Source organism: Boeremia exigua, assembly GCF_020726555.1.
Source record: "Boeremia exigua strain MPI-SDFR-AT-0100 chromosome Unknown C7974scaffold_11, whole genome shotgun sequence".
In the NCBI taxonomy this organism is placed as follows: Eukaryota; Fungi; Ascomycota; class Dothideomycetes; order Pleosporales; family Didymellaceae; genus Boeremia; species Boeremia exigua.
Window position 1 is genome coordinate 1,390,869 of NW_025763528.1, and position 25,616 is coordinate 1,416,484.

At 53.5% G+C, this 25,616-nt stretch overlaps 12 protein-coding genes across 12 annotated transcripts; 6 read left to right on the forward strand and 6 right to left on the reverse strand.

Annotated features, from left to right (window-relative positions):
- Positions 1 to 529: 529 nt before the first annotated feature.
- On the reverse strand, positions 530 to 2,564 carry C7974DRAFT_416878 (uncharacterized protein; the record flags this gene model as incomplete). The annotated part of the gene is made up of 2 exons (XM_046144026.1): positions 530 to 1,484; positions 1,534 to 2,564. The coding sequence occupies 2 exons, from the start codon at positions 2,562 to 2,564 to the stop codon at positions 530 to 532; spliced, it is 1,986 nt and encodes a 661-aa protein (XP_045993564.1).
- A 232-nt stretch (positions 2,565 to 2,796) lies between these two features.
- Positions 2,797 to 3,921, reverse strand: C7974DRAFT_402404 (mitochondrial import inner membrane translocase-like protein subunit tim16). The gene is made up of 2 exons (XM_046142702.1): positions 3,652 to 3,921; positions 2,797 to 3,603 (listed from the first exon to the last, which is right to left on the reverse strand). The coding sequence occupies exons 1-2, from the start codon at positions 3,652 to 3,654 to the stop codon at positions 3,190 to 3,192; spliced, it is 417 nt and encodes a 138-aa protein (XP_045993565.1). The 5' UTR covers positions 3,655 to 3,921; the 3' UTR covers positions 2,797 to 3,189.
- Position 3,922: 1 nt separating this feature from the next.
- Positions 3,923 to 6,356, forward strand: C7974DRAFT_402405 (peroxisomal membrane protein PEX31). Its single transcript, XM_046142703.1, has 3 exons — positions 3,923 to 4,279; positions 4,340 to 5,586; positions 5,639 to 6,356. Exons 1-3 carry the CDS (start codon positions 4,267 to 4,269, stop codon positions 6,119 to 6,121), a joined length of 1,743 nt encoding a protein of 580 aa, XP_045993566.1. The 5' UTR covers positions 3,923 to 4,266; the 3' UTR covers positions 6,122 to 6,356.
- Positions 6,101 to 7,497, reverse strand: C7974DRAFT_51939 (uncharacterized protein). The gene is made up of 3 exons (XM_046146779.1): positions 6,723 to 7,497; positions 6,567 to 6,580; positions 6,101 to 6,422 (listed from the first exon to the last, which is right to left on the reverse strand). Exons 1-3 carry the CDS (start codon positions 7,220 to 7,222, stop codon positions 6,298 to 6,300), a joined length of 639 nt encoding a protein of 212 aa, XP_045993567.1. The 5' UTR covers positions 7,223 to 7,497; the 3' UTR covers positions 6,101 to 6,297.
- A 637-nt stretch (positions 7,498 to 8,134) lies between these two features.
- On the reverse strand, positions 8,135 to 10,216 carry C7974DRAFT_51855 (glutamyl-tRNA amidotransferase-like protein). Its single transcript, XM_046146776.1, has 2 exons — positions 9,252 to 10,216; positions 8,135 to 9,199 (listed from the first exon to the last, which is right to left on the reverse strand). Exons 1-2 carry the CDS (start codon positions 9,868 to 9,870, stop codon positions 8,289 to 8,291), a joined length of 1,530 nt encoding a protein of 509 aa, XP_045993568.1. The 5' UTR covers positions 9,871 to 10,216; the 3' UTR covers positions 8,135 to 8,288.
- Position 10,217: 1 nt separating this feature from the next.
- Positions 10,218 to 13,034, forward strand: C7974DRAFT_51890 (calcium-activated chloride channel-domain-containing protein). The gene is made up of 4 exons (XM_046146777.1): positions 10,218 to 10,541; positions 10,596 to 10,752; positions 10,805 to 11,105; positions 11,153 to 13,034. The coding sequence occupies exons 1-4, from the start codon at positions 10,358 to 10,360 to the stop codon at positions 12,818 to 12,820; spliced, it is 2,310 nt and encodes a 769-aa protein (XP_045993569.1). The 5' UTR covers positions 10,218 to 10,357; the 3' UTR covers positions 12,821 to 13,034.
- On the reverse strand, positions 12,978 to 14,171 carry C7974DRAFT_402418 (profilin). The gene is made up of 5 exons (XM_046142704.1): positions 13,886 to 14,171; positions 13,816 to 13,831; positions 13,681 to 13,765; positions 13,457 to 13,600; positions 12,978 to 13,405 (listed from the first exon to the last, which is right to left on the reverse strand). Exons 1-5 carry the CDS (start codon positions 13,896 to 13,898, stop codon positions 13,271 to 13,273), a joined length of 393 nt encoding a protein of 130 aa, XP_045993570.1. The 5' UTR covers positions 13,899 to 14,171; the 3' UTR covers positions 12,978 to 13,270.
- Positions 14,172 to 14,659: 488 nt separating this feature from the next.
- C7974DRAFT_51893 (Glucanosyltransferase-domain-containing protein) lies at positions 14,660 to 16,344 on the forward strand. Its single transcript, XM_046146778.1, has 4 exons — positions 14,660 to 14,866; positions 14,916 to 15,042; positions 15,091 to 15,515; positions 15,565 to 16,344. The coding sequence occupies exons 1-4, from the start codon at positions 14,813 to 14,815 to the stop codon at positions 16,105 to 16,107; spliced, it is 1,149 nt and encodes a 382-aa protein (XP_045993571.1). The 5' UTR covers positions 14,660 to 14,812; the 3' UTR covers positions 16,108 to 16,344.
- A 131-nt stretch (positions 16,345 to 16,475) lies between these two features.
- C7974DRAFT_402421 (uncharacterized protein) lies at positions 16,476 to 18,113 on the forward strand. The gene is made up of 3 exons (XM_046142705.1): positions 16,476 to 16,918; positions 16,981 to 17,086; positions 17,132 to 18,113. Exons 1-3 carry the CDS (start codon positions 16,586 to 16,588, stop codon positions 17,752 to 17,754), a joined length of 1,062 nt encoding a protein of 353 aa, XP_045993572.1. The 5' UTR covers positions 16,476 to 16,585; the 3' UTR covers positions 17,755 to 18,113.
- A 53-nt stretch (positions 18,114 to 18,166) lies between these two features.
- C7974DRAFT_475168 (uncharacterized protein) lies at positions 18,167 to 20,587 on the forward strand (the record flags this gene model as incomplete). Its single annotated transcript, XM_046146631.1, has 2 exons — positions 18,167 to 18,552; positions 18,674 to 20,587. The coding sequence occupies exons 1-2, from the start codon at positions 18,337 to 18,339 to the stop codon at positions 20,585 to 20,587; spliced, it is 2,130 nt and encodes a 709-aa protein (XP_045993573.1). The 5' UTR covers positions 18,167 to 18,336.
- A 188-nt stretch (positions 20,588 to 20,775) lies between these two features.
- On the reverse strand, positions 20,776 to 23,224 carry C7974DRAFT_402425 (uncharacterized protein). Its single transcript, XM_046142706.1, has 4 exons — positions 22,986 to 23,224; positions 22,488 to 22,932; positions 22,175 to 22,434; positions 20,776 to 22,121 (listed from the first exon to the last, which is right to left on the reverse strand). The coding sequence occupies exons 2-4, from the start codon at positions 22,771 to 22,773 to the stop codon at positions 21,195 to 21,197; spliced, it is 1,473 nt and encodes a 490-aa protein (XP_045993574.1). The 5' UTR covers positions 22,774 to 22,932; positions 22,986 to 23,224; the 3' UTR covers positions 20,776 to 21,194.
- Positions 23,225 to 23,746: 522 nt separating this feature from the next.
- C7974DRAFT_465894 (uncharacterized protein) lies at positions 23,747 to 25,612 on the forward strand. The gene is made up of 2 exons (XM_046146307.1): positions 23,747 to 25,128; positions 25,181 to 25,612. Exons 1-2 carry the CDS (start codon positions 24,033 to 24,035, stop codon positions 25,495 to 25,497), a joined length of 1,413 nt encoding a protein of 470 aa, XP_045993575.1. The 5' UTR covers positions 23,747 to 24,032; the 3' UTR covers positions 25,498 to 25,612.
- Positions 25,613 to 25,616: the final 4 nt, after the last annotated feature.

Genomic DNA, 25,616 nt, shown 5'->3' on the forward strand with positions numbered 1-25,616 from the left:
TGCCGGTAGGAGATGCCCGCCGTATGATGCTCGAATGTAACGCCTGTGATGCTCCAGGGTATCGCGACAAAATGAAAGCCCTAACCTGTATCAGGATGAGTGAAGCGTGAGAAGCAAGGTGCTCCTCAACTCACACACGCCGATAAACGCCCTACCGTTAGAATATACCTTTCCACGTTCCAGAGCCTAAACATCCCAAGTTCGTCCATACGCGGAACGCGAAGGACGGTGTGGCGGTGACTGTAACAACGAAATCCGCTCGAGCTCTTGGAACCATGAGTCGTAGCTCATCCGAGCGATTTCGATGTATCGTTCTTGGGCCTCAAAGTCCCGAGGGCTAGACAAAGTAAGTCATATACCACACAGTCATTCGCGAGGTAGTAAGGTTGTATACACGATCGGAAGAAGGGCCGAGATAATCAGTGGACAAGCAAATGTTCGCTGACTGAGCTCAGAGCTGCAGTTCACCGTTTGCTTGACTCTGAGAATACCACGAATGTGACCCTGCGTCCTATCTAGTGCATACAACTTACTTGAGAGTCTGCATATGACGTCGCTGCATGATGTACGTCTCATAGTTGCCACCTAAAAGACACTCGAGAATGCTTCTTCCGGCGCTCTTGGAGTCGATGCGATCTTTCAACACCCGGTGCGCGGAGCGGAAAGCTGAGAATACTTCCCAGGCCTTATGGGATCCTCCCGAAATATTGTTTTCGGGGCGATTCGGGTCTTGGATTGACAGCCCGTTAGGTCTATCCTCACGCCCGTCGACATCGTAGCCATTCTTGCGAATGATCGCAGGCGGATGCATCTGTATGCGTTGTGTCCGAAGGTCGAACTCGTTGCCGTAATAATCGAGGAAGCCCAAAAAGCAGTCACCGAGATTCTCGGGCTTCTTGTTGTGCTGGAAATAGCTGATAACGAGACAGATGATGGTGAAGCCTCCAATACCGCCTGTATGAACCTCGTTCATGCCACGCATAACGAGGAACTGCTTCAACAAAGCGACCATGTATATCATATCGGGGTAATCGTGCTTCCATTGCTGAAACGTTGCTTGAGCTTGGACTCCGCTGAGGTTCTCGAAGGAAATATCCACGTGGATGTTAGTCACTCGATCCACGAACTTAATAATTGGCACCTTGGCCTTGGTGATGCACAGCACGTTCGTGGCGATGCGTACAGTTTCAAGCCTTCTGGCAGCCTTCCTCAACGTAGAGTTGACAACGCCTTTGTTGCTGAAGTCCATAGCTGCTGGACCACCCTGGTAGAACCTGTCGGAGGTGTATACCAGGTCCATATCTGCAGTAGGCAGGTACAGCCCGGCAGGAAAGGAGCCGAAGCAGAGAATGCGCCCAGTATCTTGAGGGAATCTCTGAGTGCCCAAAGCCTGTTGTACTCGCTGGACAAGTCGATGACGGACATCGTGCTCATATGGCTGAGGCGCTACGAAGTCGTAGAAGTCGAGAATTTCGTTGTGTAGCCTTCGAGTGTCAGTATAGAGCACAGGTCGGCAGAAGTGCGGAATCCTACCATTTAAGCGGGTCGTTGACAAGATGCGCATAGCTGTGTCGTGGATCGAGCCACGGCGCTGTATCACAACGCGCAGTGCCCACCCACTCGTGAACAATGCTGCGCACAGTCTCGATCTCTGCTCTCTTACGTTTTGCTCTGCTGTGTTGCGGCTGTTCGCGTACGTCAGCAACTTGATATGCGCGCTGGTTTTCGATGACAGTATCATCTACGTAATCGAGATCGTTCAATGTCCCTTCCGTGTAGCTCTCGTTCTGTGGTCGCTTGTTCCTCTTGGGTTCGTTGTCGTCAAGGGTTTCTAAGTCGTGGCCTTTGGCAGAGCCGTCATCATCTCCAAATGAGATGAAATCGTCATTAGCAGCTACAGCGTTGTGGTTCTCGCCCATCTCGGCTGCTTCGTTCTTTGCCTTTCGAATCAGCTGAACAAAATCGATCTTTTTCCCAGGTCTCAGCTCTTCAGGAGGAGGCAGGGCAGAATAAATCTCAGGGTTACTCCACTTCGGGACAGAATCGCCATCAGCGCGTCCATTCGACGTACGAGCAATCTTGTGAGCGCCATTCTCGGAAGTGTCTTCAGGAGATCCATCCTCCGCGCCCTCTTCTTCAGGTTCAGACATATCCTCGACGTTCATAAACTTGTTGGACCCATCAGCAACGCCCAGCGTTCGCTCAGGGCTACCGTGATCTTGAACTCTAAGGAGAGCGCGTTCGTGGGCTCCAGGCTTACGGTAGCCTCCTCGGCCACCGCCTCTGCCGCGAAAGCCATTAGAATCTCCTCGTCTCGAGTCGCGTAGGCCGTGTTGACCGCCACCGCGCTGGTTGCGCCTCCTTGCAGGTGGCCCCGCGTTTGCTGGCCCAGCAGGAGGGAACCGCGGTCCATCGTGGTTCGACGAGAACGTGAACTCAGAGTGGTTGCGACCTTGCTGAGGGTCACCAGAACGGTGGTTATCGCCTCCTCCACCTGTGAACGTCATGCGGTCTGCAAGCGATCGTCCACCACCGCCGCCGCCTGGGCGATACGAGTCACCCATCGTGATTTACTGGATGCGTTTGCACCGCGACGCGTTAAATCGCTACTGTTGGCGTTTGTCGAGGTTTTCGTGATAGTTGGTGAGGTGGAGGAAGAGCCGCAGCTTGGAAAATGTTTGGACGAGGTGGGGCCCGCTAAGAGACGGGGAAGTCGCGCCCGCGCTGCTTGCAGCCCTGCACTTCCTAGCACGCGCAACAAGATAAGTCTCCCGAATGTGTTCGACATAAACAATCTTGTATGAAATATCCGATGCTCATTCGGGTGGTTTAAGTCAAAAGTCAGTCGAATACACAAGAGTATTACGACATACATTGCGAGGAAGTGTACAATGCTCATAGCATCTAATGTTACAATATTTTAGACAGGTTAAAAGGGCATGTACCCGCCTGGTGGAGTAGAGAGGCGCACAGCAACACATGTGCTTCTCGGAAGAGGCAACAATGGTGCCACTTATACAACGAGATATGCCCCGAGAAGAAAGCTCCGATCGCTAGGTATGCCCATAAACCAACGCCATCTCGATGCACTCTCCGGCTCTTGCTTGCTCTCATATCCGAGTCCAACGTGTTCCCGCTCCCTCATGCATGCTTGGTGTTTGCTTCGTCTTATACAAGTTTCGTGTCCGCTCATTTCTCCTCCTTGGTGAATTTCGGCTTGAATCCGTCTCTTAACTCTGCTTCTCTCTCTGCCATACGCTGCTGCCCCTGCAACTCTCGTTCGATCCGTTCTCTCGCTCTTAAGATCTTGCTCTGCAGGTAGAAACTGCCACCCTTCTGTGGATCATTTAGATCGAACAGTCGCTTGAACCGCTCGGTGACTGCCTCTGCTTCTATTATGCCTCCTTTTCCAGGACCAACGTTCAAGATCTTGCATGCTTCGTCCATGGTGATGTTCGACGAGGCAAATGCGCTGCCGCCACCACTTCCGTTATTTGCGGCGGCATACTTCTGCGAGGCAGCAGCTTGACGGTATGACTCGGAGACCGCGCGCCCGATGATACGAGCGCCGGAAAAGACGACCTGTGTTATTATGCGGTGGGCCTGATGGTGTTAGCAGGATATTGTGGCAGCTGCGATGGGATGACTGACCATTGTGAGGAAACCGCTGAGGCAAAAGAGGTCAGAGGGACAGCAGATTCGAATAGGAATGAGCTGAGCGGGCAGTACAGCGGGCCGGCCGTGATGGACAAGCTGAACACTGGATGGATGGTCCCAAGAATTTCAGATCGCCTTCTTCCGAGCCTTCGGCGGTCTTCCGCTCGTACACGTGACCTGTGGCTCAACAGCCAATCAAACTCCGATCGCAAAGCACCGTCCTCAAATCGATGCAACTCGACGGTTGCGAGTATGCATCCAGAGGATGCTACGTAGCGTATCCTATTCCGGCTGCCATCTGACATCAATGTGACTTCTTCTCATTTACCCAAGTTGCGCAATGTTCACATTACTGTGGATGCCGCAAGTACCGAGCGAGGCTTTCACATGTCCGTCGGCCCTACCTAGGTAGCCTCCATACATCCAGTGACCGCATCATATGTTGAAAGCCTCACGCGAGCTGCGCACACTGACACTGCATGCAAAACCTCCATAATCTACACTCAACCCATCCAGACAGGTTTGCGACGTGTATAAAGACGAGGCACGTACTTTGTAGCCCCAACCGTAGCTGCCTTATGACGCAGTTCTGGAGGAGCTAAGCACTGCATGGCAGCACTAGGTATACCTGCACCGACACACTCCAACACACGTACCACACAGTATGCTAATATATTGAAAGACACACCCTGGCTAGAGCATATGTCCAGCCCTTCAAAGAGCACCAACGATGCGTCGCCGCAACCCTCCGGCGACCCCAACCCGCCAACTTATGCCGCCTTCTCGCCCTCTAACATAGGGCAGGCGACGCCGCAAACAAAGCTCCGATCCGCTATACTCGTACATCAAAAATCCCCACTGCTTGCTGCGACGCCGCCGCAGGTCACTCGAGTCCTTGCATATTCGCATCCGTTCCTTCTGCCTCTGAACAAACTGGCTGGGCTGATAACATGGACGACTGCCGACCCGTGGGAGAGCTTCATACTGGTCGCCAGCTTCTGGGCAGTAGTAATGTACGGAGATGCCGTGACAAGATATGCTGGACCTATTATTGTAGTGACCAGTTTGATCTTGGGCATGTACGCGCGCAGATACTCGCCACTGTCATCAACAGGATGGACGGGGGAGAAAGGTCAGAGCCAGAAGGGTCACAAGCGCGCAGAGTCGGACGTCAACATCAAACATCATAAGAGCTTGGAAGATATTGTGGACGACTTAAAGCTGTTCACCTCGCGCTGCAACATCCTACTGGACCCATTTCTACGGTTGACGGACTTTCTTTCTACCCAGCGCACTGCAACATCCGCCACAACACGGCCCGCGCTTACCGTTCTGTTCATCCGTATACTCTTTGTTCTACCGCTCTGGATTGCCTTGAGTCTGCCTCCCCTTTATATCCTCACAACGAAACGAGTCGTACTAGCAGTTGGCACGGTAGTCCTCAGCTGGCACTCCCGCCCAGCGCGCGTGACCCGCACTCTTCTGTGGCGCTCACGCACAGTCCGCCGGATTTGTGTTTTCGTGACTGGTCTGAACTTCGGCGATGCACCCGTCAAAGGCGCCCAGGCACCCCCTCTTCCTCCTCGAAAGAAGAGTACGCAAGAAGTCGCAGCCTCACTAGTGGCGAAACGACGACCTGAATCAACAGGGGTACGCTTTACATTCTCAATCTACGAGAATCAGCGGCGATGGCTCGGCATTGGTTGGACATCCTCGATGCTGGCCTACGAGCGGGCGTCCTGGACAGACGAGCACATGAATGCAGTCCCTGACAAGGAACACTTCGAGCTCCCTGATGTCGACGGCGGTGCATCACGATGGCGCTGGGTACAAGGCAGCGAGTGGAAGATCGAAGTCGGCGAGCATGACAGTAAAACTTCAAAGGCAGCCAACAAGGAGGAAATGGGCTGGATCTACTATGACAACAAGGTAAGCACCTTCCAGTACCTCCCTGTGAGAAGCAATATCCTGACAACCGCAGTGGCGGGACGGCCGCAGAGGCCAAGACGGCTGGGGCCGCTACACGCGCCGCCGCAAATGGTACCGCTCCGCCGAACTCGTCGAGTGTACGCCCAGCACCGAAATCACACCCGTACCCACCCCCCGCGCCGATCCCCTCCAACCCCTCTCCCCAGACCCAAACCACCTCACCCGCCTCTCCTCCAACACCTCCACCTCCTCCAGCCGCGATCCCACGCTCGTGCCCAGCGAGTACGCGGCCTCTGTTGCGTCGGAGGGCGGCGATGATGACGCAGCAAGCACTCAGAGTAAGCGCGGCTGGTTCAAGAAGAAGAAGCGGACTAAGAGCAGCTCGGGCAGTTTGGGCAGGGAGACTGTGGGCAGCGGGGGAACGGACGGGGGCCGCGACCGCGACGAAGACGACATTGTGACGCCGCTGCAGAGGGCGGCGAGGGAGGAGGAGTGGCGGCTCGGCGATGATATTAGACAACATTTGGATATCTAGGGACCTGCGGGTATGTTATGTTTAGTCAATATTGTAATGGGTTGGTCTTTTGGCTGGAACTGGTTTCATGAGTATACCCGTTGGTGTTGCGTTGAATGCGGTTATAGGTACTGCTACAGAAAGGAACGTCACTTGTATGTACAGAAAAAGGTCTTGTTCGTTTATCGTGATTCATGCTACATGCTATCTTCCCCCTGTCTGTTCCCAAAACGCCACAGAAGGCGCATGCATTGTGCTCGACGTCCCAGGTTGTATCGGGACACGGGGTTGGGATCGAAATCAGGGTTCAGAGCACAAGATGCTTAGTGCTGCATTTATCAGTACCGAGGTGGTGAGGAAGCGGACGATGGGGACGATGGTGGGCGTCAAGGGTGAAGGAAGACGGGACGGGCACTCACAGAGCAGGATCCGCATCCGCAGCTAGTGCAGTCGCCCTTGCACGAGCAGGTGTTGCAGTTGCTGTTCGGGCATGGTCAGCTGACGTCGTTCTTTCATGCACACTGGACATCAAGGTGTGCCCCGCTCCAGCAGTGCCCATCCCAACGCCAACCTGGAGACTTCAGGCCGCGAGATTGGTGAACAGCGGGATAGTGAAACATACCATGGAGACATGTTGGTATAATTGGTTGGTAGCGTGAAGCTGGAAAGTGATTCGTTGTAGTTGGCTGGTGAGGAGTCGAGTCGGTGAGTTGTGCCCATCAAGGTGCCCACGAGCAGGCCTTTATATACAGCATCTGCCGCCTGTGGGATGGTATCTGGACGCCTCTCCGCACCCGCGCGTATCAAGTTGGCGACACCTGACCATGCGCGACTTGTGCGGCCGATTGGGCGCCGACGAACCGGTGACATGTCGATGGCGACTAGCCGCTGGCTAGCACGGCCGACTACACGCTTCACAACCCACGATGAGATGCGATTCGATCCGCACAAAGGCCGCAGGGCAGAGTGAGGCGTCTGGGACCCCACACGACGGTATGGATATGCAGGACCACGCACAAGCTGTTGGGCACTGAGTGGCGGGCGCGGGCTGGACCAGAGACTCTGTGACTGCCGATACGTCTGACAGGTGAAGACACCGGGATTGAGGACAAGATAGTCCATACACGAGAGATACGATCCTTCCTAGTTTGTCAGGTCCGCATATCAGGCAACCATGCGTAGGACAAGCCTTAGTCGCACCTATGATGGCAGATGTCTCTCGGCCAAGATCTTCCGATAGGAGTATGTTGGATGTCTTTCACACCATCAGAGACGCACCTGCATGATGGCTTGCAGATCGCTCACACGTACTGGACTGAGCCGTTAGCTACCGTGCAGGTGGGATACCTGGTTTGGTATAGTACGAGATATTGGAGACGTGGGATGAAGCGTCCGCCTACCTGAGGTTGTTATCAAGTAGTCTGCTCTTACTTGCCTACTGGTCAACTTTAGGCGAGTGTAGTACTGCATATGTAACCCCGCTCATGCTGAGCTGGGCATGCATGATACTTCGAGACCCCGGGGCGGCTAAAGCCGCGCTGCTTTCACCAGTCACATATCCATCGGTTGCTGTCAATAAGTCACATGGTGCTCATAGTATCTTCAATATCTGCTTAGATTTGAAGCAGAGATAGAATTGACCAATATGGTTGAGGACCATATAAGCCAATCATATGGAAACCCAGTCCGTTTCAAGACGTACTAGTTGGGACACGTGGGTGTGGGTGGGAGGCTCAAGGTTACTACCGGTATCTCATCGCACGTGGTGTAAGATCCAGACTGTAGTTGGTATGGTACGTACTTTTGATACCATTCCTGTTACCCTAGTCAGTGACCCTCTCTATGATCATTCAATGCCGCGACAGCCGCAGCACACCTAATAGCAAAATGTAATCGAACCGAACTCTTGACACAGACAACGTCGGAGATCGCCAGGTGCCCAGACTTTCCTATTAGAGAAACACATTGATCTCTGTAGTCGCCGAGGGCGGTAAAGCCGAGACATTAACCTGAAGCCCTATGACGATGCGCACGGAGTGAATAGAGTTAGATAAGAGATAGGTTCCGCGTTGGAAAGAGGAACACGAGCATCGTGTTTGGCTTGTGAAACTGGCTGATCGTGTGTATGTTGTACAACTTCGTCGTGAAGTAATTTAGGTATACACTTTCGTACTGTACATCTCCTCGCTCAGCTATCCTGGAGTGTGCTGGCACCCCAAGAGGTTACGGTCGGTCCAGCGTGTGCCTGTTTCGTCGGCGCGGCTTTTGCAACGGCATCTGCAACACGAAGAACTAGTTTGTCATCGCCGTATTGGCCGATCACCTGGATCCCAGCACTCTCGTGCGTAGCATGGTCCTGCTGTTGAGCATTTTGTGTCTCAGGCGTTGTTCGGACAGGAACGCTGATAGCTGGTAGACCAGCAAGACTGGCTGGTACTGTGAAGATGTCGTTCATATACGCCGAGATGGGGTCTTGGTTCTTGACGCTTGCTAACGATGGTGCAAGCGTTGGGGCCGTAGGGGATATTATGACGTCCACCTTCTCGATATCCTCGGCTGACTGACAAGTCTCGCTGTTGAGGGGATTCGGCCTTGAGAAGACCCCGTTGAATTCTTCTTGAACCAGTCTACGTATTTTCTGTGCTTGGATGAAGTAGTTGTCCATGGCTTCTGCACTGAGCGTGAAAGCTCCCAGTAGAACACGTCGTTGTACTTCAGAGCCGAACCCTTGCCCTCTTGTCTTAGCGAAAAGTACACTCTCGGGTGTCCCGTCAATGCCATCTGCTCTGCTCCCATAACGAACACCGTCGTACTTGGCCAGGTTGCTTGAAGCTTCTGCTGGCGCAAGAATGTAATATGCCGACAACGCGTGCTGTGTTGATGGCAGACGCACAGGATGTAGGCTATGACCTTGTTCCCACAAGGACTTTAGCGTGCATGTCCATGCCTGACGAACAGCTGGCTGTAGTGTAGCGATGTTGTAATCTAGGGGGATACCGATTCGTAACGACGGCGATTTCGTATTGTTGTTCCCAAGCTGGGCTCGAGTCGAAGTGGGGAGTGACGTGGGATCTCGGGAGTCGTAGGCGTTCAGTTTGTCTGGGTCGATCTTAGGCAAAGCTCCCAGGTTCGGGGACTCTGGACGACTTACCGAAGACGGCTTCAACATCGCCAACACTCTTGCCCAAGATACCGACAGTGTCAAGGGAGTTTGCGTATGCGATGACACCCCATCTCGAGACCAGTCCATAGCTGGGCTTGAAGCCCACAACACCTGTATACGCAGCCGGCAACCTGACAGAGCCGCCAGTATCTGTGCCTAGAGCTGCCCAGCACTGCGCACTAGCAACAGCGAGCGCACTTCCTCCCGAACTACCTCCAGCACTCTTAACCTCCTCGTTGCTATGTCTCTGCATCTTCACGGGCCCAGTAGGTGAGTGTGTGGAGTGCGAGCCCATGCCAAACTCATCCATGTTCGTCTTTCCTGCGACCACCGCGCCCGCACCCTGCAGAAGCGTTACGACCGTCGCATCGTACGGACTCACAAAGTCCCTAAGGATGCCAGAAGACGCTGTGGTCTTAAAGTCTTTCGTACAGATGTTGTCCTTCAAGGCTATTGGTTTGTCTCTGACATTGTGCGGGTCATCGCTCGAGGGCGTCTCGGCTCGAGGGAGCAGTTTGGTCGAGTCGACTAGTGATATGAAGGCATTGAGATGTGCGTACTTCGACTGATTGGCTATGTATTGCTTTGCATGCTTAAGTAGTGACATTTGGATCGGAGCGCATTTCGTCACTGTTAGGAATTCGAGCTCCGGATGTCGCGAGGACGCGTGCACGGTCAATGCATCACGCTTCGGAGAACGAACATGACTCGCGCCAACCTCCGATCTCCTGGTGATGTAGCAGCCTCTGGCGGGCAAGTTTAGAGTGTAGGCGTCAAGCGAATTTACCGACACATGCAGGACTCTACACAAGATTTGCGCAGGTTAGTCATTGTGGTTGAATTCAGTGTAGTTGCGAAGTCTGCCCGTTGCTGCGAGTGCTTGCGAGCCAAGCAATGACGACAATCGCACACGTCTCAAGTTCTGTCACCCAAAAGCTCTTCTGCTTGTGTGAACACTGTTTCCTGTTTATGCAGTGCGGTCGCGATGTCGAAATGTCAGAAGCGGGATGTGTTGCAAGGATGTTGGATCGGCGCCTCAATGACGTTCGTCGTGTCTCCTTTTGAGCGTGGAACACCGACTCTTGGAACTTGGAATGCCTTCCACTGAGGGGCTCACACCTCAAAAGATTCCCTATTTTACGGACCTGACCTGGAAGATCTACGACCTCAAATACGTCCTGCTCGACTCGAGTCAAACTTCCGCCATGACGAAATCACAGGCGCTCCAGTCGAACCTGGACGTCGACTACGTGATTAGCTATAGCTTTGCGAAGACGGGTACGCAGCATGTGAACACACCAGCGGGGCAACTCGCAGCTGACCACGATACAGACAAGGCTAAGGCTGCTGCACAATTCGAGAAGCTTTGCCATGCCCTTGCAAATGTAGGTCTGCAGACCGAGGCTCGCAATGGAGACAACAACTCGGTGCTGCTCTTTGTAAGGGTAGCTTCGGATGAGCACTTGTTCGGTGAAGTATACAGATCAAGGTAGGCATCCGCCCAGTTTCCCATGTATAGCACGGTACTGACCTCCTTTCAGGGTTCGAGACTGGATGCATGGCGTCCGCTCTGCTGCCCCCGACAAAGAGACGCGTGCCGCGCTCGAAGCCGAACCCCTCTACGAAGCTGAACGCCTGCGAATCATTTACCAGCTCATTACCAACCCTACAGACGAAGGCGGAGCTGGCATCACACCTAAGGAAGGAGAATGGGAGGACGTCAAGTCCATTTTCGCTCTTCACGATCATGCATATAACAAGGACTGGATCAAGAAGTGGACATCGTCCTACTTTCTGAGCATAGATGATCTTGACGATATCAGGAACCGTCTAGGCGAAAAGGTACGATCCCTAAGCCAGCCTTTTCGCTAGCAAGCTGACCGTTGCAGATCGCATTTTACTTTGCCTTTACACAGTCCTATTTCACCTTCCTGATTCCTGCAGCAGGTTTCGGCACTTTCTCATGGCTCTTCTTCGGTCATTTCTCGCCCATCTACGCCTTATTCAGCGCACTTTGGTGTATCGTCTTCACTGAATACTGGAAGCACCAGGAGGGCGACCTCAGTGTCCGCTGGGGCGTCAAGAACGTTTCCACAATTGACGTCAAGAGGAGAGACTTCCAGCACGAGCACACCATCACGGACCCCATCACCGGCGAGCAGGTCGGCTTCTTTCCCGCACAGAAGCGATTTAGAAGGCAGTTGCTGCAGATTCCCTTCGCCATTGCGGCTACGTTCATGCTTGGAACTGTCATTGCAACCTGCTTTGGTATCGAGGTCTTCATCTCGGAAGTCTACAATGGGCCACTCAAGAGCGTCCTGGTCTTTATCCCTACTGGTATCCTCACCACGGTCAACCCTATTCTCAACACCATCTTGACTCGGTTCGCTACACGGCTCACAGAATTCGAGAACTACGAAACCGCAAGCGCCTTCGAATATGCTCTGACCCAGAAGATCTTCGTGTTGAACTTCATCATGTCTTACCTCGGTATCTTTTTGACCGCATTTGTCTACGTTCCGTTCGGTACCGTTATTGTACCTCACCTTGACGTCTTTAATGTGGCTGTCCGTCCGTTCGCCGAGGACGAGAAGCAGCTGCATCTTCACTCAACTACCGGCACCTCGAGCTGGTCAATCAACCCTGACCGTCTCCGCAAGCAAGTCATCTACTTCACGGTCACCGCGCAAGTTGTCAATCTCGGCATGGAGCTCATCGTCCCGTATTTGAAGCGTCGTGGAATGGCCAAATTCAAGGAAATTCAGACTGAGCGTGCCGCAAAGAACGGTGGTGCTGCTCCTTCGCCCGCTGCAAACGACCCACCCGAGGATGCCGCTTTCTTGGATCGTGTCCGCAAGGAAGCCGAGCTTGAGGTCTACGATGTTACCGCAGATCTCCGCGAGATGGTTGTCCAGTTCGGATACCTGTCTCTCTTCTCTGTCGTCTGGCCTTTGACCGCTGTGTCCTTCCTTATCAACAACTGGATCGAGCTTCGTGCCGATGCCATGAAGATCTGCGTCGAGATGCAACGTCCTATTCCCTGGCGTGCGGACACCATTGGTCCTTGGCTCGATTCTCTCAGCTTCCTAACCTGGATGGGCAGCCTCACCACCTCCGCACTCGTCTACATGTTCTACGGCGACGGCAAAGGCCCCGACGGCAAGCCCTCCAACATCCAGCTCTGGGCCCTCCTTCTCACCGTCTTCTTCGCCGAACACATCTTCATCCTCGTTCGCACAGCCGTCCGCATTGGCGTGTCCAAGATCGATTCTCCAGGTCAGCAGAAGGAGCGTCGCGAGCGCTTCCTGCTCCGCAAGCAGTTCTTCGACGAGAACCTGAGTCAGCTGCAGAAATTCCCCTCGCTGACTGATGGCGGTGAGGAAATCACAAGGAAGAGTCTCGAGGAGGATGCTAGGCAGTCGAGTCTGAGCGAGACGACGCCTGAGACGCGCTTCTGGAGTCGCCAGCGCGGGTGGAAGGAGTCTGCTAGCGTGGGCAAGAACTTGATCGACAGAGCGGTGATTGAGGCGAAGCCTGAGATGAAGAAGGAATTGTAAGTTGTGAGTTAACGGAGGAGTCAATATGGAGGGGAAGCAGGGAGGGAAGGGGGAATCAAAAGGCACCTTGCAAGATGTGGTGTTGGGTTGAGCATATTTAGCCCGGCGTTTGTGAGCGACCTAGGTACCATCAATAACAAGTGAACTCTCCGTTAGACACTGCTCGCTCAATCGTCGAATGTCGTTCACACTGCCTCGAAGTAAGTGGGTCATCACCGGCCTCTGGGTTCGCATAGGTCTCTCCCAGAACACGTTCTTCAGTGTCCACCATGATGGTCACGCTACAGCGTTCATTGTAGGCGTAATGTGTCTCATTGCCATGATCTATTCCTTCCTCACCCCTCCCATCTCAAGCGTCGCCAAGCCGCGGGCGGCGCCGCTTCACGTCCGCCGCGCTGTATGCAAATATCCATCGTATAAACAAGCCTCACACCGCGCACCGCGCCGCGCTTAGTAGCCGACCTTTTTCAGGTACTCGCCCAGCTCGGCGACGCTGTTGAAGGCGTTGGTGGTCTGCACCTCGGCCGAGTGGTGTGCGATGAGGAGCGCCTGGGTTGTCTTGTAGGCGACGATGCCCTCCTTGCCCTGCGAGAGATGTTAGTGTGTGCGGTCGGGTGTGGATGGGGGGAGGCGCGCCTTCTTGGCCTTGAGCGAGTCGTCCGAGGCCTCGATGGTCATGTACTTCTCGCCGTTGATCTTGATGCCGTTGGCGATTACGGCTTTGGGCTCGCTCTTGTCGCTGAACGAGGTGGCGATGGCGCCCATTTCGGCGGCGGTGAGCTGCGGCGGTTAGTCGGTGTCTGAGTGCAGGGGCGCCTTTGGCCTGTGAGGGTGGGCGCGCGGCGTGGCGTGCGACGTACGGAGAAGCCGGGGGATGAGGCCCAGGTGGTTTGGCCGGTGGCATCGCAGATGACGGCCTTGTCAATGTTGCCAGTGCCAACGAGGCTGCGGGGGCGATTAGAGATGGTCGGTTTTAGATGCAGATAGCTAATCACCTCTGGTCGACGTATGCTATTGTTGTGGTCAGCTTCGCGGACGGGTCTCAAGTGCGTCACCGGTGCTCACCTTGCCAGGACATGTTTACTGAGGGGGGTTATGCGGGCTACGGGAGCTTGGTGGTGTGTGGGGTGCGTGGAAGTACGGTTGAAACAGTCGATGCAGTCGCAGGAGAAAATCGCAAGTTTAAGGCGAGGTAGATCAACAAGGGTCTGACTAAGCCGCAGTGAATGTATGCGGTGTGGAAGGGCGAGTGTTGGGTGTTGTCGCGCGGACGGACCCGTTTGGTGTGCTTGGTGGGGCAGTTGAGAAACTGTGACAGCAGCGGGGTCACTGTTGCAACGGGCGACGAACACAGCGGACACGCGAACATGGCAACACAAGATAAATCGACTACCTACAGTGATGGCGCCGTCGTGCAGCTGCCTATTGTATTGGATATCTTACACTCTGCCTCAGCCTTAGGTCTTACACGCTGCCTCAGCCTTGCAGTTGCCATGTTGAGAACGAGCACGCACGAGCTTCGGCGCGTGCTACGCGCATCTGCCGCCCTGCCATCCTGGCTCGAGGTATCGATGCACAAGATCGGTCAAATGGAACGGCACTCGATATCTACGGCGGTATCCCGGATGCATGCTGGGGCTTATTTGATGAACTCATCGACGTCCTTGGATGCTTTCGAAGAATAACGATCACAGGGTGAAGCCTCCTCAGGAAGAGGCGCGCCTCGCGCCTGTGATCGGGAATAGTCGTGAATAAATTCGATCGTTATCAGGACACATTTATCGAGCGAGCAGAAGAGACATGGATAGCTCGGCTCTGGCATGGACTGAACAACTCAACATGGCTCTTGACACGAGAATGTTGCTACTGCAACGCCCAAGCTGCGTCACACTAAGCTCTGCTCTTTAGGCAACCACTCGCTGTCGCGACTTCCTAGCTGTTCAACACATGGAGCCCTGAGATTCATGACTTACTTCTTGAACCAACATCAGCATGTCAGTCCCTATCACTGTCCGCGGACGCTATCTCTGGCGAGGGGACGAAAGGGCAAGCAATGGTTTCTTCAAAAGCCGTACAGACGCTGATCACAGCATAGTTCTTCGTTCGAGGAGTTGTGTACCAGGACCGTAATGTGCAAGACCCAATCTCGGATGCATGTCTACCACGACTGAAGCATGACCTCACTTTGTTCAAAGAGTTAGGACTTAACACGTTGTTTGTTTGTCTGTAGCCACAACTTCGATGCCGACCAGCAAAGCTAATAAAATAAGACACGATTGATAACTCTAAGAGACATAAATCTGCCATGAAACTGCTTCAGGATGCTGGTATCTACGTCTTCACCGCTGTCTCCACTCAAATCAACGTCATCAACCGCTCTGATCCGTACGGCTCTTATAATCGCACAGCGGTGATAGAGTTCTTCCAGACTGTGGACACCATGGCACAATATCCGAATACGTTAGGTCTTCTCGCAGGCGTAGCTGTGATGAACAGCCCAATCTCAGAGCATGCTAGCCCTATTATCAAAGCTGTGGTGAGAGATCTCAAGAAGTACATGGAACTGCAGAACGTAGCTCGCGGTCAGCGAATACTTCCTATCGGCTACGCAGCTGGTTCGCCCGAGCAACTACGTACGACGAATCTGGACTTCCTATCTCTTGGAGACCCCGCAAGCACGATTGACTTTTGGACCGTAAGTCTTGTTCTTGCGTTGTATCATTGTTGCTGATCTTAGTGAACAGTGCAACTGTTATGCGTGGGCAGGAAATTCGAACCTGCAGATGTCCGGCTACGAAGCGTTGATCAGTCGCTTTCGAAATGCAGCCATACCCATCTTCATGTCCGAGTACGGAACAAACTCAATACAACCACGACTATTCCAAGAAACGACTGCCTTGTACTCACCGCAGATGAGTCAGGTTTTCTCTGGAGGCTGCGCATACGAACTTTGGCAAGGTAAGAACGATCACGGCCTAGTAGAGCTCGTGGATCAAAAGCAACCCCGTGGCAATCAGCAACAAGCCCTCGCTCGATCAAACAAGCCAGAGAAGACAGCTAAGAGGCGTAGGACGGAAATTGGACGTGTGTCAATTTTTCATGATTTTGTGAACTACAAGAAGAACCTGGAGGGGACAAGAGGCATTGAGAACAACTGGGACGGGGATGTCATGGAACGCGAGGCGGCTGATAGAGGAAATGTGAACACGACTCAGATGAGCTGGCCTTGGGAGCCGCAGTTCCAGATTCCGGATACAGTGGTGGATTGGTCGCAATTAGAGGGTTAAGCCAATACTGCACCCAGGAACGTCTGAGTTGCCTCTTGGTAGTTTTGGAGGATTGAGTTGTTCTTTAACATAGCTGATAGGCTTTCAAATCATAACTGAATACCTCCACTTCAACGCAACTGCGCTAACAAGAGAGCTGCCGGTTGACATTATTGGTCTTGTGTTTCTTACATTAGAGTTAAATCGGAGACAGCTCGGTCGTGCCCAAGTGCGGTAGATAGGTGATGTTGCATGTTATGGAGTGAGTCTTTGAGATCAAAGGTCGAGGTGAAAGTGGGACTTCGTAGCGTGGGTATGCATGATGGCCCGTGCCCACGCTAATGATGTCCAACCAGCGTTCATGTTGCAAGGTTCGAGCTCCAAAGAAGGCTCACCAACTTTCAAGAGATCCCTACTCGTAGCGACTTGCGAATTGAATTTCCATATATTGGTATTGCAATCATATCACCAACGCAATCGAACGCCGAGTCCTCTCACAATGCCGTCGCGCTCGCCGTCTCCAATGGATCGATCGCGATCACGAACGCGTTCTCCAAGTCCTCGCGACCGTTCGCGCACAAGATCTCCTCGGCGCTCTATTTCGGCACGATCGCTGTCGCCTCGTGGGTCGAGGTCGCCACGCTCTGTGTCCCGTTCTCGGTCACGCACACGGTCCCCCACGCCTCGGCGCAACGGGCGCAGAAGCCTCACACCAGACGACAGGGCAAGATCGCGGTCACGGTCGCGCACAAAATCACCAAACGGCAGAGGAAGGAGCTTCACGCGAAGTCCCAGCCCTCGAGATGGCTCGCCTGCGCCGAGGAGCGCAAAGGTAAGACAAGCTTACCTAGCAAGCCTCCAGCCTCGTTGCGCAGCCACTGATGATGGTTACAGATCGTAGTGGAAGCCTTGACAAGGAATGTCAAAGAAGACCATGTTCGCGAAATCTTTGGGAAGTACGGTACCATCAAGGAATTGAGGATGCCGATGAATCCAGTTTGTACGTTCGCTGACATCTCTACCTAAGGCTGTGCTGACCTGATAGTCAATGTGAACCGCGGGACTGCATACATCATGTATGAGGAGATCGAAGATGCGGAGCGCGCAATCGCGAAAATGCACGAGGCTCAATTGGATGGAGCCAAAATTCAAGTTTCAATCGTCCTTCCCCGTCGCCGTTTCTCCCAAACACCACCTCCAAGGCGAGGAGGACCACCACCGCGATTCCACGACGACCACAATGGTTTCGGAGCTGGAGGGCCACCTGGCGCCTACAGGCCACCACCAATGGGTGGCTATGGCGGTGGACGGGGGCGTGGACGATCACCTTCACCACGCGGAGGCTGGCGAGGACGGGGCAGAGGACGGGGCAGAGGAGGGCGTGGAGGCGGAGATTTCGGTCACAGGCCACGCTCGTACTCCAGGTCCAGGAGCCGGTCACCGCGAAGGAGCATATCGCGATCCTCATACAGCCGGTCACCGTCAAGGACACCGCCACGCCGCAGAGGAGGCGGAAGTGGGCGAGGTGGAGGAGGCTATGGGCGAAGAGACTCGTCACCAAGAAGAGGCGGACGAGGCGGCGGTGGGAGGCGAAGCCCGAGCTACGATTCCTACGACAGTCCACGATCCAAGAGCAGAAGCAGGAGCAGGAGCAGGAGCCGAAGATAGAGCGAGAAGACTTGAACCCAATGGACATCTTTTTGGAGGAATGCCTCAATTCTCACAGGTGCCAGCTTTGGAAACTTCAGTTCCGCCGCGATTGCCTACCAGCGACTCCCAGGAATCGTGATATGTCCTCATGTCAGCTTTTCGGTGATGTATAACCATCCCCAGCTTGCTAGAGGTACGGTGTAATTTGAACGGATATGTGAGCTAGACGTCGGTTGCGGCTTCTGCTGTTGCTCTGATGTGGCGGTTTCCTTTGCGGTTGTTGCCTCCTTCTGTCACTGCATGCCTTGTTTCGTCGTCACTGTCGCAGCGATTAAGAATTCATGGCACTGTTCTTTTTTGCTACTAATGCATGCGAGTGCTTTACATGTTTTATGCTTGATTTCTCGACCGTGTAACAACAGCAAGATGTCTATCGTCTCAGCCTTGCGATATGTTTGGCTATCTGACGGACCCCGCAGGTGCTCTGCAGCTTACCCAGCTCAGGCATCCTGCATGGCGAAAGACAAGGCACCTCGTCATCCGTCACTTACGAGAGATCCCAGTTCCATGCGTTCCAACGATCATTCCTAGTTCGTTACGATGCAGGAGTCTGAGCATTTGCTCTCCCAGGCAGGACCAACGTCAGGTGGCACAGACAGCGACATCATCAGCGTTCTCGAACAGGCTGTCCAGCCTACAGACTCGACGCAGACCAGCACCAGCGTTCAGAGGCCGCGGGATCTGAGTAATGCGTCTGCGAACTTGATACACAAAGACAACGAAACCGAGTGCAGCACAACGCCGTTGCTACATACGGTAAAAAAACACTACGACATCTAACATTACGGTTTCTCCATCAATCACGCCAGTCAAGAAGCGCCAGTCCTTGCGTTTAGAGGATGCGATAAGCGCATCGATAGCCTACCTGGACTCAAAGTCTTCTTTGTCAATATCGCCGCGCACTTCATACACTCGCATCGGGATTTGGTGGTGGGAGTCGACCTGTTGCTCCATAGTACTGCTCGCCTTCGTCGCTTTAGTCAGCACACTCAAGGCTTACGATGGCCATGCTATCCCGGACTTCCCAAGTGGCATGACATTCAACACTGTCATCTCAATTTACGCCGTCATCATTAAATCTGCCGGTGGTCTGGTGGCAGCGGAAGCATTGAGCCACTTGAAGTGGACATGGGCCGTTAAAGACTTTAAGTCATTGTCTGATATAGTCGTACACGATGATGCCTCAAGAGGACCTTTGGGAGCTCTTCAATTGCTCTTCCACTTTCGATGGAAGAATCCACGTTCTTCACTCGGAGCTGCTGTCATACTCATGCTACTGGCTTTGGATCCCTTCACGCAACAGATTGTCCGGCAGATCTCTTGTGTGAAGAATGTAGATGGACTTGAGGCATCCATATCTCGAACTCGATTCATTGATGCAGGCAGAAGCCAGTCCCGCAATCGATCCACCAGTATTGATCATGGCTACAAAGGTTCCATCTACAAAGTTTTGTTAGGAGGTTCCCTCGAGCAGGATCTCTTCAGCTGTTCAACTGGAAATTGCACCTTCGAAGAATTCTCAACGCTGGCATGGACAAGTTCTTGTTCAGATATCTCCGACAAACTTATTGAATCAGAAATCCCTCTGATTGGGAGTTTCAACCAGTCTCTTTACTACCCAAAACTACCCACGTCCAATAACGTGACACTTCCAATCTGCGAGAAGTGGGGCGGATCTAACGTAACATTACAGCGCTCTCTGACACACACAGGAGTCTTTGCCGCAGAAGCGTGCCATTTGGGTTTAAGTTGGATCAGTTGGACCGATCAACCCAGAGGGTATCACTGCTCTTTGCATCCATGTATCAGAAACATCAGGGCGAGAGTAGATGCAGGGAAACTCCATGAAACAATTGAATCTCAATTCAATTTGGTGGACACTTCTAGACACTGGTCTCAAAAAGGCACGTTCAGTTATGTGGACCTCCAGACCCTACCACTACTTGGACAGCAGCGAGTCGGGCTGAAGACTCTCGGTTACAAATTCGACGATACCACTCATTTCGTCCCGTACAATCTCAGCTTCATGGCCGGGAGACAACCACCTTTCAACTACACTGATTTTCGACTTGAAGAAAACCCGTGTCCAGATCACCTGGTTTCACTTACTACGGCTCAGCAACTCAACGACACAGAGGAGTTCTGCTATGAGCGTCGCCCGCATAACACTTCGTTCCCTTCGAATTACTGGCTCACCCTGAAAGCATACAACCTACTTACTTCCGCTAATCTGTACCAAGCATATACTTGGCCTTTGATGGAGATGTTCAACGGATATACCAAAAACGAGTCAAAAGTCGATGATGATATTCCGTACGCCACATTTCGTAGCGCTGCAACCTCGCTCGTAAACGCGCAGGCTTTTATGGATAACATCGCAGACGCCATGAACACCTACTCTCGCATCCATGGCGACACGAATCTTAGCGCCCCGGCACCTGGCAAAGTACTCAAAGAAACAACATGCCTTCGTGTAGCATGGCCATGGCTTATTTACTCCACTGTGATCGTGCTTCTCCTCGCCGGCTTTCTCGCATTAACAATATGGCATAGCCACGAAACACAAAGAGTCTTGCAGAAATCTTGTGGTCGGGAGGGTAACAGCGCCTTTGACTTCAAGTCTTCAGCGCTCGAACTAATGTTTCATGGTTTGGATAAAGATACTCTCGAGCAGCACTCGTGCGGTGTAGATGGTAACAAGACAAGAGTGCTATCGAAGAAGGCTGACACCATGGTGGTCAGGCTTGTGCCGACTACAGATGGACTCAAATTGTCGTCGAAGATGAATTAGTTGGGTGGATGTAGTGAGACTCTGAGACTTTATCGGTTGTTCGGATGGGTTTGTTCGTAGCAAATTAATGTGTAAGAGACCTTGGATATGAAGGGAATAGTTTGCAGTGTGAAGTGACTAGAAACATCCGCCATACTACCTGATATCAGAACGATTTGAAGATTGAATGGTGTGGGCCTCCTCTAATTGTCAGGCTCGAGAGAGATGTACATTTGATTCTGAAGGTACTCAGTCTAGTGGAACGTTGCGAGTTTACTGCATTCACGTCACTGGAAGAAAACCGTCTAGTGTAGTATTGGCGGCAAAAATTAATAAACTACCGGGTAGGTACTCAAACGGACCCACGATGTGGTGCAGCCAAGGTGAACAGCCCCTGAAGGCTGCAATGAGAAGAATGAATGACATGCAAACTTTAATCAAACCTGTGTCTTCCGTAAGACCTTGTCAAAACACTGTCCAAACGAAATGTTGGACAAAGACACCCAGAAGATCCGCAACGCAGCACGCCGTGTCAGCTCCATCGCACCCCGGAGCACACATTCCCATCCCAAAAGCAGTCAAAACGGCTGCAGATGATTCCCGCCCTCACCACCATACGACTGTGCGCCTACTCGGCGTCTACAACCATAGCATCGCCACCCTCATCCTCCGCCTCCTCCACCGCCTTCATACCCGTCTCGAAGCTAGGGCAGCTCTGTGCCGCCTTGAGAGCAAGCTGGTAGCGCATAACAGTCTTGTTTCCGCCTGCGCTCAGCCCTTTCGCCTTGCACATCTTGCGCAGCTGGTCGTGGCTCCACTCCATATCCGCATCAACGAGCGAGGCGATGAGGTCCTTCTTGCTCTTGTTGGAGGTGGGCAGGCCGCGCTTGGCGCAGAGGCTAGTCAGGTCGGAGATGTTGAGGTAGGAGCGCGGGTCGACGGCCTCGGAGTCTTCCTTGCCGGGCTTGGAGGGTGTCGTCTTCGGCGTTGGGGCTTTGGAGGATCCGAGAGAGGTGTCCGGCTTCGGTTTCTTGGAATTCTTCTTGGGCGTGGAGGCAGCCTGTTTGATCTGCGCGTTGCGCTCCGACTTGGCCTTGCGGTTCTCGGCTGCCTTCTGGAAACGTAGCTGGGCCTGGGCAGCGCGCTGCATGAGGTTCTGGGCCTTCTTTTCTTCGTCTGCGGCGCGCTTGCTGGCGACTTCTTCGGCCTTTTGGGCGTTTTTGATCTTGACTTGGTCTTTGATTCGCTTCTCCATGGATTCACGCGTCTCCTTCTCGTTCTCTTCTTTGTCGCGGGCTGCTTCGCGGAACTGGCGGAAGAGTTCGAGCTCGGTACGGCGAGCTGCTGGGTCATCGTCTACATCGCAAGGAATGCGAGCGGTACCTGATGTGAGCTGACCGTAACGGGTACGGCAGGCGTTGGCGGAGAAGAGAGAGTCCTTCTTCAGACGACGCATATACTCAGATACTTTGCGGAAACGCCAAGCACGGATGCGTTCGATCTCATAGCTGATCTCGATGTCAGCCAGAGCGTATGCTTCAGCGAGGCGTTGGTCCTGGATATAATGAGTGAGCCATCCCAGCGACATTACAAAGAAGTGAAACTAACGTCTTCCATCTCCCACTCTTTGAGACCCTCATTCAGAAGGTAATCGACGTTCTCAGCCTGAGCAAGACGTATGCGCATGATACGCGTAGAGATGGACTTCTGATCATAGCGAACGCGGCCGTCTTTTGCAAGCTTCTCGGCGATTTGGCGGTCACTGAAACCCTTCTCGCGCATCTCAAGCATGAGCGCATCATCGTCGTCGAGCTTGGCAGTCACCCTCTTGTGGTAGGCAGGCAGACTTTCACCCTTCTCACGATCGCCTGATACCGGTCAACATATACCTGAGTTTGATGATTGCTGGAGTTGAACTTACGGCGACCGAACGTGCCGAACACGCGAGAGCTCTTCGAGTTAGAAAGCGAGGAAGTCCCGTCTTCAAGAATGAAGGCTTCACCGCCTTCAGCCTTGATGCGGGCATCGGTGTGCTTGGAGTGATTCAGCTCTCCATCACCGGTATCAGAGGCGGCGCGCTTGCGCTTGAGCTTCTTGCTGGCTAGAGTGTTGTCGTTATCGTCACTGTCGTGCTTATTCTCCTCATCTTCCGGGAGACCAAGACTATCGACGCCATCAAGCTCGAAGTCTTCGTCATCACCCTGCATCCGTCAGTGACTATCTCTAGGGGGCGCAATCAGCACTTGCATCGTTCATGTCCAGGAAGGTGGGATCATCCACTTCGTCGTCTACTTCGTCGTCTGGGTCATTATTAGAGGCCGTCTCCATCCCATCGTCAAACGCTGTGTCGTCCACGGGATCAGCATCTGTGCTATCTGTCAGTACGACGAGCGCTTGGAGTTAGTACAAGCAGCCTTACTGTCAGAGCTGAAAGCGTAGTCGGCCATATCGTTGGCGAAATATGCCAGGCGGATACCTGTTGCAGTGTGTTGGGGGTGTGGGTCAGATCTAGGAGGGGTGTTTGACTTTATATTGGAGCCTGCACAGCCAGTGAAGTGCTCCTTGGCGAGGAGGACAAATGCGCGAACAGCAAGTAAGAGAACGCCGGGGTCGCCAACAGTCAAGGTAAGAGGTACAAGCGATCATCATGCTAGTATACTGGCTCAATTCAGCCTGTGATAGCCATAGATTCATCAGGTACAAACAAACGGCTTGCGCTGATGGGGGTTGTTGACTAGTGAAGGAAGGAGAGTGAGCCACGCACAGCGAACACCGAAAAGCACAGCATGTTGTTCCAGAGATCGCATCAAGTAGGAATAAAATGTACAATGCCATGCTTATGGCTGCCATAAAAAAGGGTCTAAAAGCATTTGTCGCATTGTGAGGTCGAAGCTTGGCGATTGCAAGTCGAGCCATCCAAGACTTTTTAGTCCATCACGCTGTGCCCGCCGCATCGTCACGTGGTCCCTCGCTCAAACAATTGATTGTAGCTAGACTCAAGCTCGTCTGAGAGGAACTCGTAGCGAGCACCTTGTAAGGAGCATGAAGAGTGTAAGGTAGAGTATCAGAAAGGCGACCCTGGAAAGGGAGTAGGTACGTCAATGGCCATTAGATATAGCTTGGCTCCGTGTGGAATACCTAGCGCGCCAATACTCTCAAAACCGAAGTACGGTTGGTCCAGTGGCGTTGGTTGGAGAGGGTGAACTTGCACATGCCGACGCGCTAGGTGCGACATTCAGACCCCTGCTAATGACGTAAGTACTAGATGCGACCAGACGCACAACAAGGCCACAACGACATGGTTACCGCGTGGCGATCACCGTGTGTGGGAGATCGTGGCTGAGCTGTTGCGAAGATCTTTAATAAACGTCAGTCCTTCCAGACAGCTTAAAATACGCAAGAAACCTGAACCAGGTGCTCGAATACCCCACACTCCCGAAACCCCGACACACCATCAACATCCGCCATGGCCTCTTACTTACAAAAACTACGACCGAAACCAAAGCAGGATGATCCTACCAAGTTCAGAGAAACAGTGGTTCACAATGCGCCCAAGACCGAGGAGGCACCTAAGTCCACCGGACCTGTTCCCTCACCACCGCCCGCACCCGCAATCAGCGAACCGGCTGACGAGACAGGCGCCGAGCCAGTCCTCGACGAAGAAGACGAGAAATTCCTGGAACGACTCGCAGCGATTGCATCTGAGCCTGAGGGTACCCCGCCGCCGCTACCTGGCCGCCCAGCCATAGTCATCGACGAGACTGGTCAACAGAAGGTCGGCAAGGATGCACAGGCGGCGCTGATGGACGGCGCAGACAAAATTGCGCTCCCGAAGAGCCCGCCGGAGAAGAAGGCTTTCACGTCATACTTCGCGCTCCCCAAGTTTGGCAAGAAGGCCGACAAGACTGAGAAGGAGAAGGACACCACAACCAAGGACAAGAAGGGCAAAGCCAAGGTCACGGATGCAGAGCGCAACGAGCTCGCCGACAACCTCCTTGCCGCCGCCGCAAAGTCAAAGGCTGCAGAGGAAGCCGAAGTCGAAAAGGAGACTCAAGACCTTTCGAAGATCTTGGAGGAACTGAACATGTCAGCCATAAACAATCGCGTCTTCTCCTTCAGCAAAGAATCCGAAGAACTCCTACAAAAGTTCACACTCGTCCTCAAAGACCTCGTCAACGGCGCTCCAACCGCATACAACGACCTCGAGAAGCTCTTCACCGACTACGACAACCAGCTAAAGAAAATGTACGGCGGCCTGCCCCCGTTTCTGCAGAACTTCGTCAAGAGCCTGCCCGCCAAAATGACCGCCACCCTGGGCCCCGAGCTGCTCGCCGCCAGCGCCGAGAAACCAGGCTTCGACGCTAAGCAGCGCGCGGCCGGCGAGGGCAGCAAGACCAAGAAGAGCAAGATCCCCGGCGTCCCCAAGATCCCCAGCCTCAAGCAGCTGGTCTCGGCGCAGGGCGCGGTCGCCACGGCGCTGCGCAGCATCGTGAATTTCCTCAAGTTCAGGTTCCCGGCCCTGGCCACGGGCACAAACCTGATCATGAGTCTGGCCGTGATGAGTAAGTAACCCCCCACACATCTGGATGTGACGCCCGTTGCTGACCCCTGCAGTCCTGCTCTTCGTCTTCTGGTACTGCCACAAGCGCGGCCGCGAAGTGCGGCTCGAGAAAGAGCGTCTCGCTGCTGAGGCCGGCTCGGCTGAGGCCTCGGGCACGACCAGTGCGGTCGCCAGCGACGACGACTCCGTGTTCGGCGACAAGAAGGCGCGCAAGAGCAAGGCGACATCTGAGCCCGTGCCGAGGGTGGGCGGCGAGCCGACGGAGCCGACGATCATCAGGGACGGCAAGGAGGATGGGAAGGCGACGGTGGCGGATCTGCCTGATGTGTCGCAGTTGCCTGAGCCGGGGAAGGCGCCCAAGCAGAAGTGAGTGTGTAGACGCCGTGGTGGTCTCGTTTGGCTTAAATTGCTGTCCCTTTGCGTATACCCTGTTTCTGTCACGACGATAATGAGTTGTAATAAATGACGTTCCCATGCCTTTGCACCACT

Excerpts from the sequence above, each read along its gene's own strand:
- C7974DRAFT_402405 (XM_046142703.1), top strand. Across the intron at positions 5,587-5,638 it reads GGATCTACTATGACAACAAG|TGGCGGGACGGCCGCAGAGG; the intron begins GTAAGCACCTTC and ends TGACAACCGCAG.
- C7974DRAFT_51890 (XM_046146777.1), top strand. The coding sequence starts at position 10,358 with ATGCCTTCCACTGAGGGGCTCACACCTCAAAAGATTCCCTATTTTACG. Across the intron at positions 10,542-10,595 it reads CTATAGCTTTGCGAAGACGG|ACAAGGCTAAGGCTGCTGCA; the intron begins GTACGCAGCATG and ends ACCACGATACAG. Across the intron at positions 11,106-11,152 it reads GGAACCGTCTAGGCGAAAAG|ATCGCATTTTACTTTGCCTT; the intron begins GTACGATCCCTA and ends TGACCGTTGCAG.
- C7974DRAFT_51855 (XM_046146776.1), bottom strand. The coding sequence starts at position 9,870 with ATGTCACTACTTAAGCATGCAAAGCAATACATAGCCAATCAGTCGAAG. Across the intron at positions 9,200-9,251 it reads CGATGTTGAAGCCGTCTTCG|ACAAACTGAACGCCTACGAC; the intron begins GTAAGTCGTCCA and ends AGATCGACCCAG.
- C7974DRAFT_402425 (XM_046142706.1), bottom strand. The coding sequence starts at position 22,773 with ATGCAGGGTGATGACGAAGACTTCGAGCTTGATGGCGTCGATAGTCTT. Across the intron at positions 22,435-22,487 it reads GTTCGGCACGTTCGGTCGCC|GCGATCGTGAGAAGGGTGAA; the intron begins GTAAGTTCAACT and ends GACCGGTATCAG. Across the intron at positions 22,122-22,174 it reads AAGAGTGGGAGATGGAAGAC|GACCAACGCCTCGCTGAAGC; the intron begins GTTAGTTTCACT and ends CATTATATCCAG.
- C7974DRAFT_51893 (XM_046146778.1), top strand. The coding sequence starts at position 14,813 with ATGTCAGTCCCTATCACTGTCCGCGGACGCTATCTCTGGCGAGGGGAC. Across the intron at positions 15,043-15,090 it reads ACTTAACACGTTGTTTGTTT|ACACGATTGATAACTCTAAG; the intron begins GTCTGTAGCCAC and ends TAATAAAATAAG. Across the intron at positions 15,516-15,564 it reads GCACGATTGACTTTTGGACC|TGCAACTGTTATGCGTGGGC; the intron begins GTAAGTCTTGTT and ends CTTAGTGAACAG.
- C7974DRAFT_51939 (XM_046146779.1), bottom strand. The coding sequence starts at position 7,222 with ATGGACTATCTTGTCCTCAATCCCGGTGTCTTCACCTGTCAGACGTAT.
- C7974DRAFT_402421 (XM_046142705.1), top strand. The coding sequence starts at position 16,586 with ATGCCGTCGCGCTCGCCGTCTCCAATGGATCGATCGCGATCACGAACG. Across the intron at positions 16,919-16,980 it reads CTGCGCCGAGGAGCGCAAAG|ATCGTAGTGGAAGCCTTGAC; the intron begins GTAAGACAAGCT and ends TGATGGTTACAG. Across the intron at positions 17,087-17,131 it reads GATGCCGATGAATCCAGTTT|TCAATGTGAACCGCGGGACT; the intron begins GTACGTTCGCTG and ends CTGACCTGATAG.
- C7974DRAFT_402418 (XM_046142704.1), bottom strand. Across the intron at positions 13,601-13,680 it reads CCTCATCCCCCGGCTTCTCC|CTCACCGCCGCCGAAATGGG; the intron begins GTACGTCGCACG and ends TAACCGCCGCAG. Across the intron at positions 13,406-13,456 it reads ACTCGCTCAAGGCCAAGAAG|GGCAAGGAGGGCATCGTCGC; the intron begins GCGCGCCTCCCC and ends CATCTCTCGCAG.
- C7974DRAFT_465894 (XM_046146307.1), top strand. The coding sequence starts at position 24,033 with ATGGCCTCTTACTTACAAAAACTACGACCGAAACCAAAGCAGGATGAT. Across the intron at positions 25,129-25,180 it reads CATGAGTCTGGCCGTGATGA|TCCTGCTCTTCGTCTTCTGG; the intron begins GTAAGTAACCCC and ends TGACCCCTGCAG.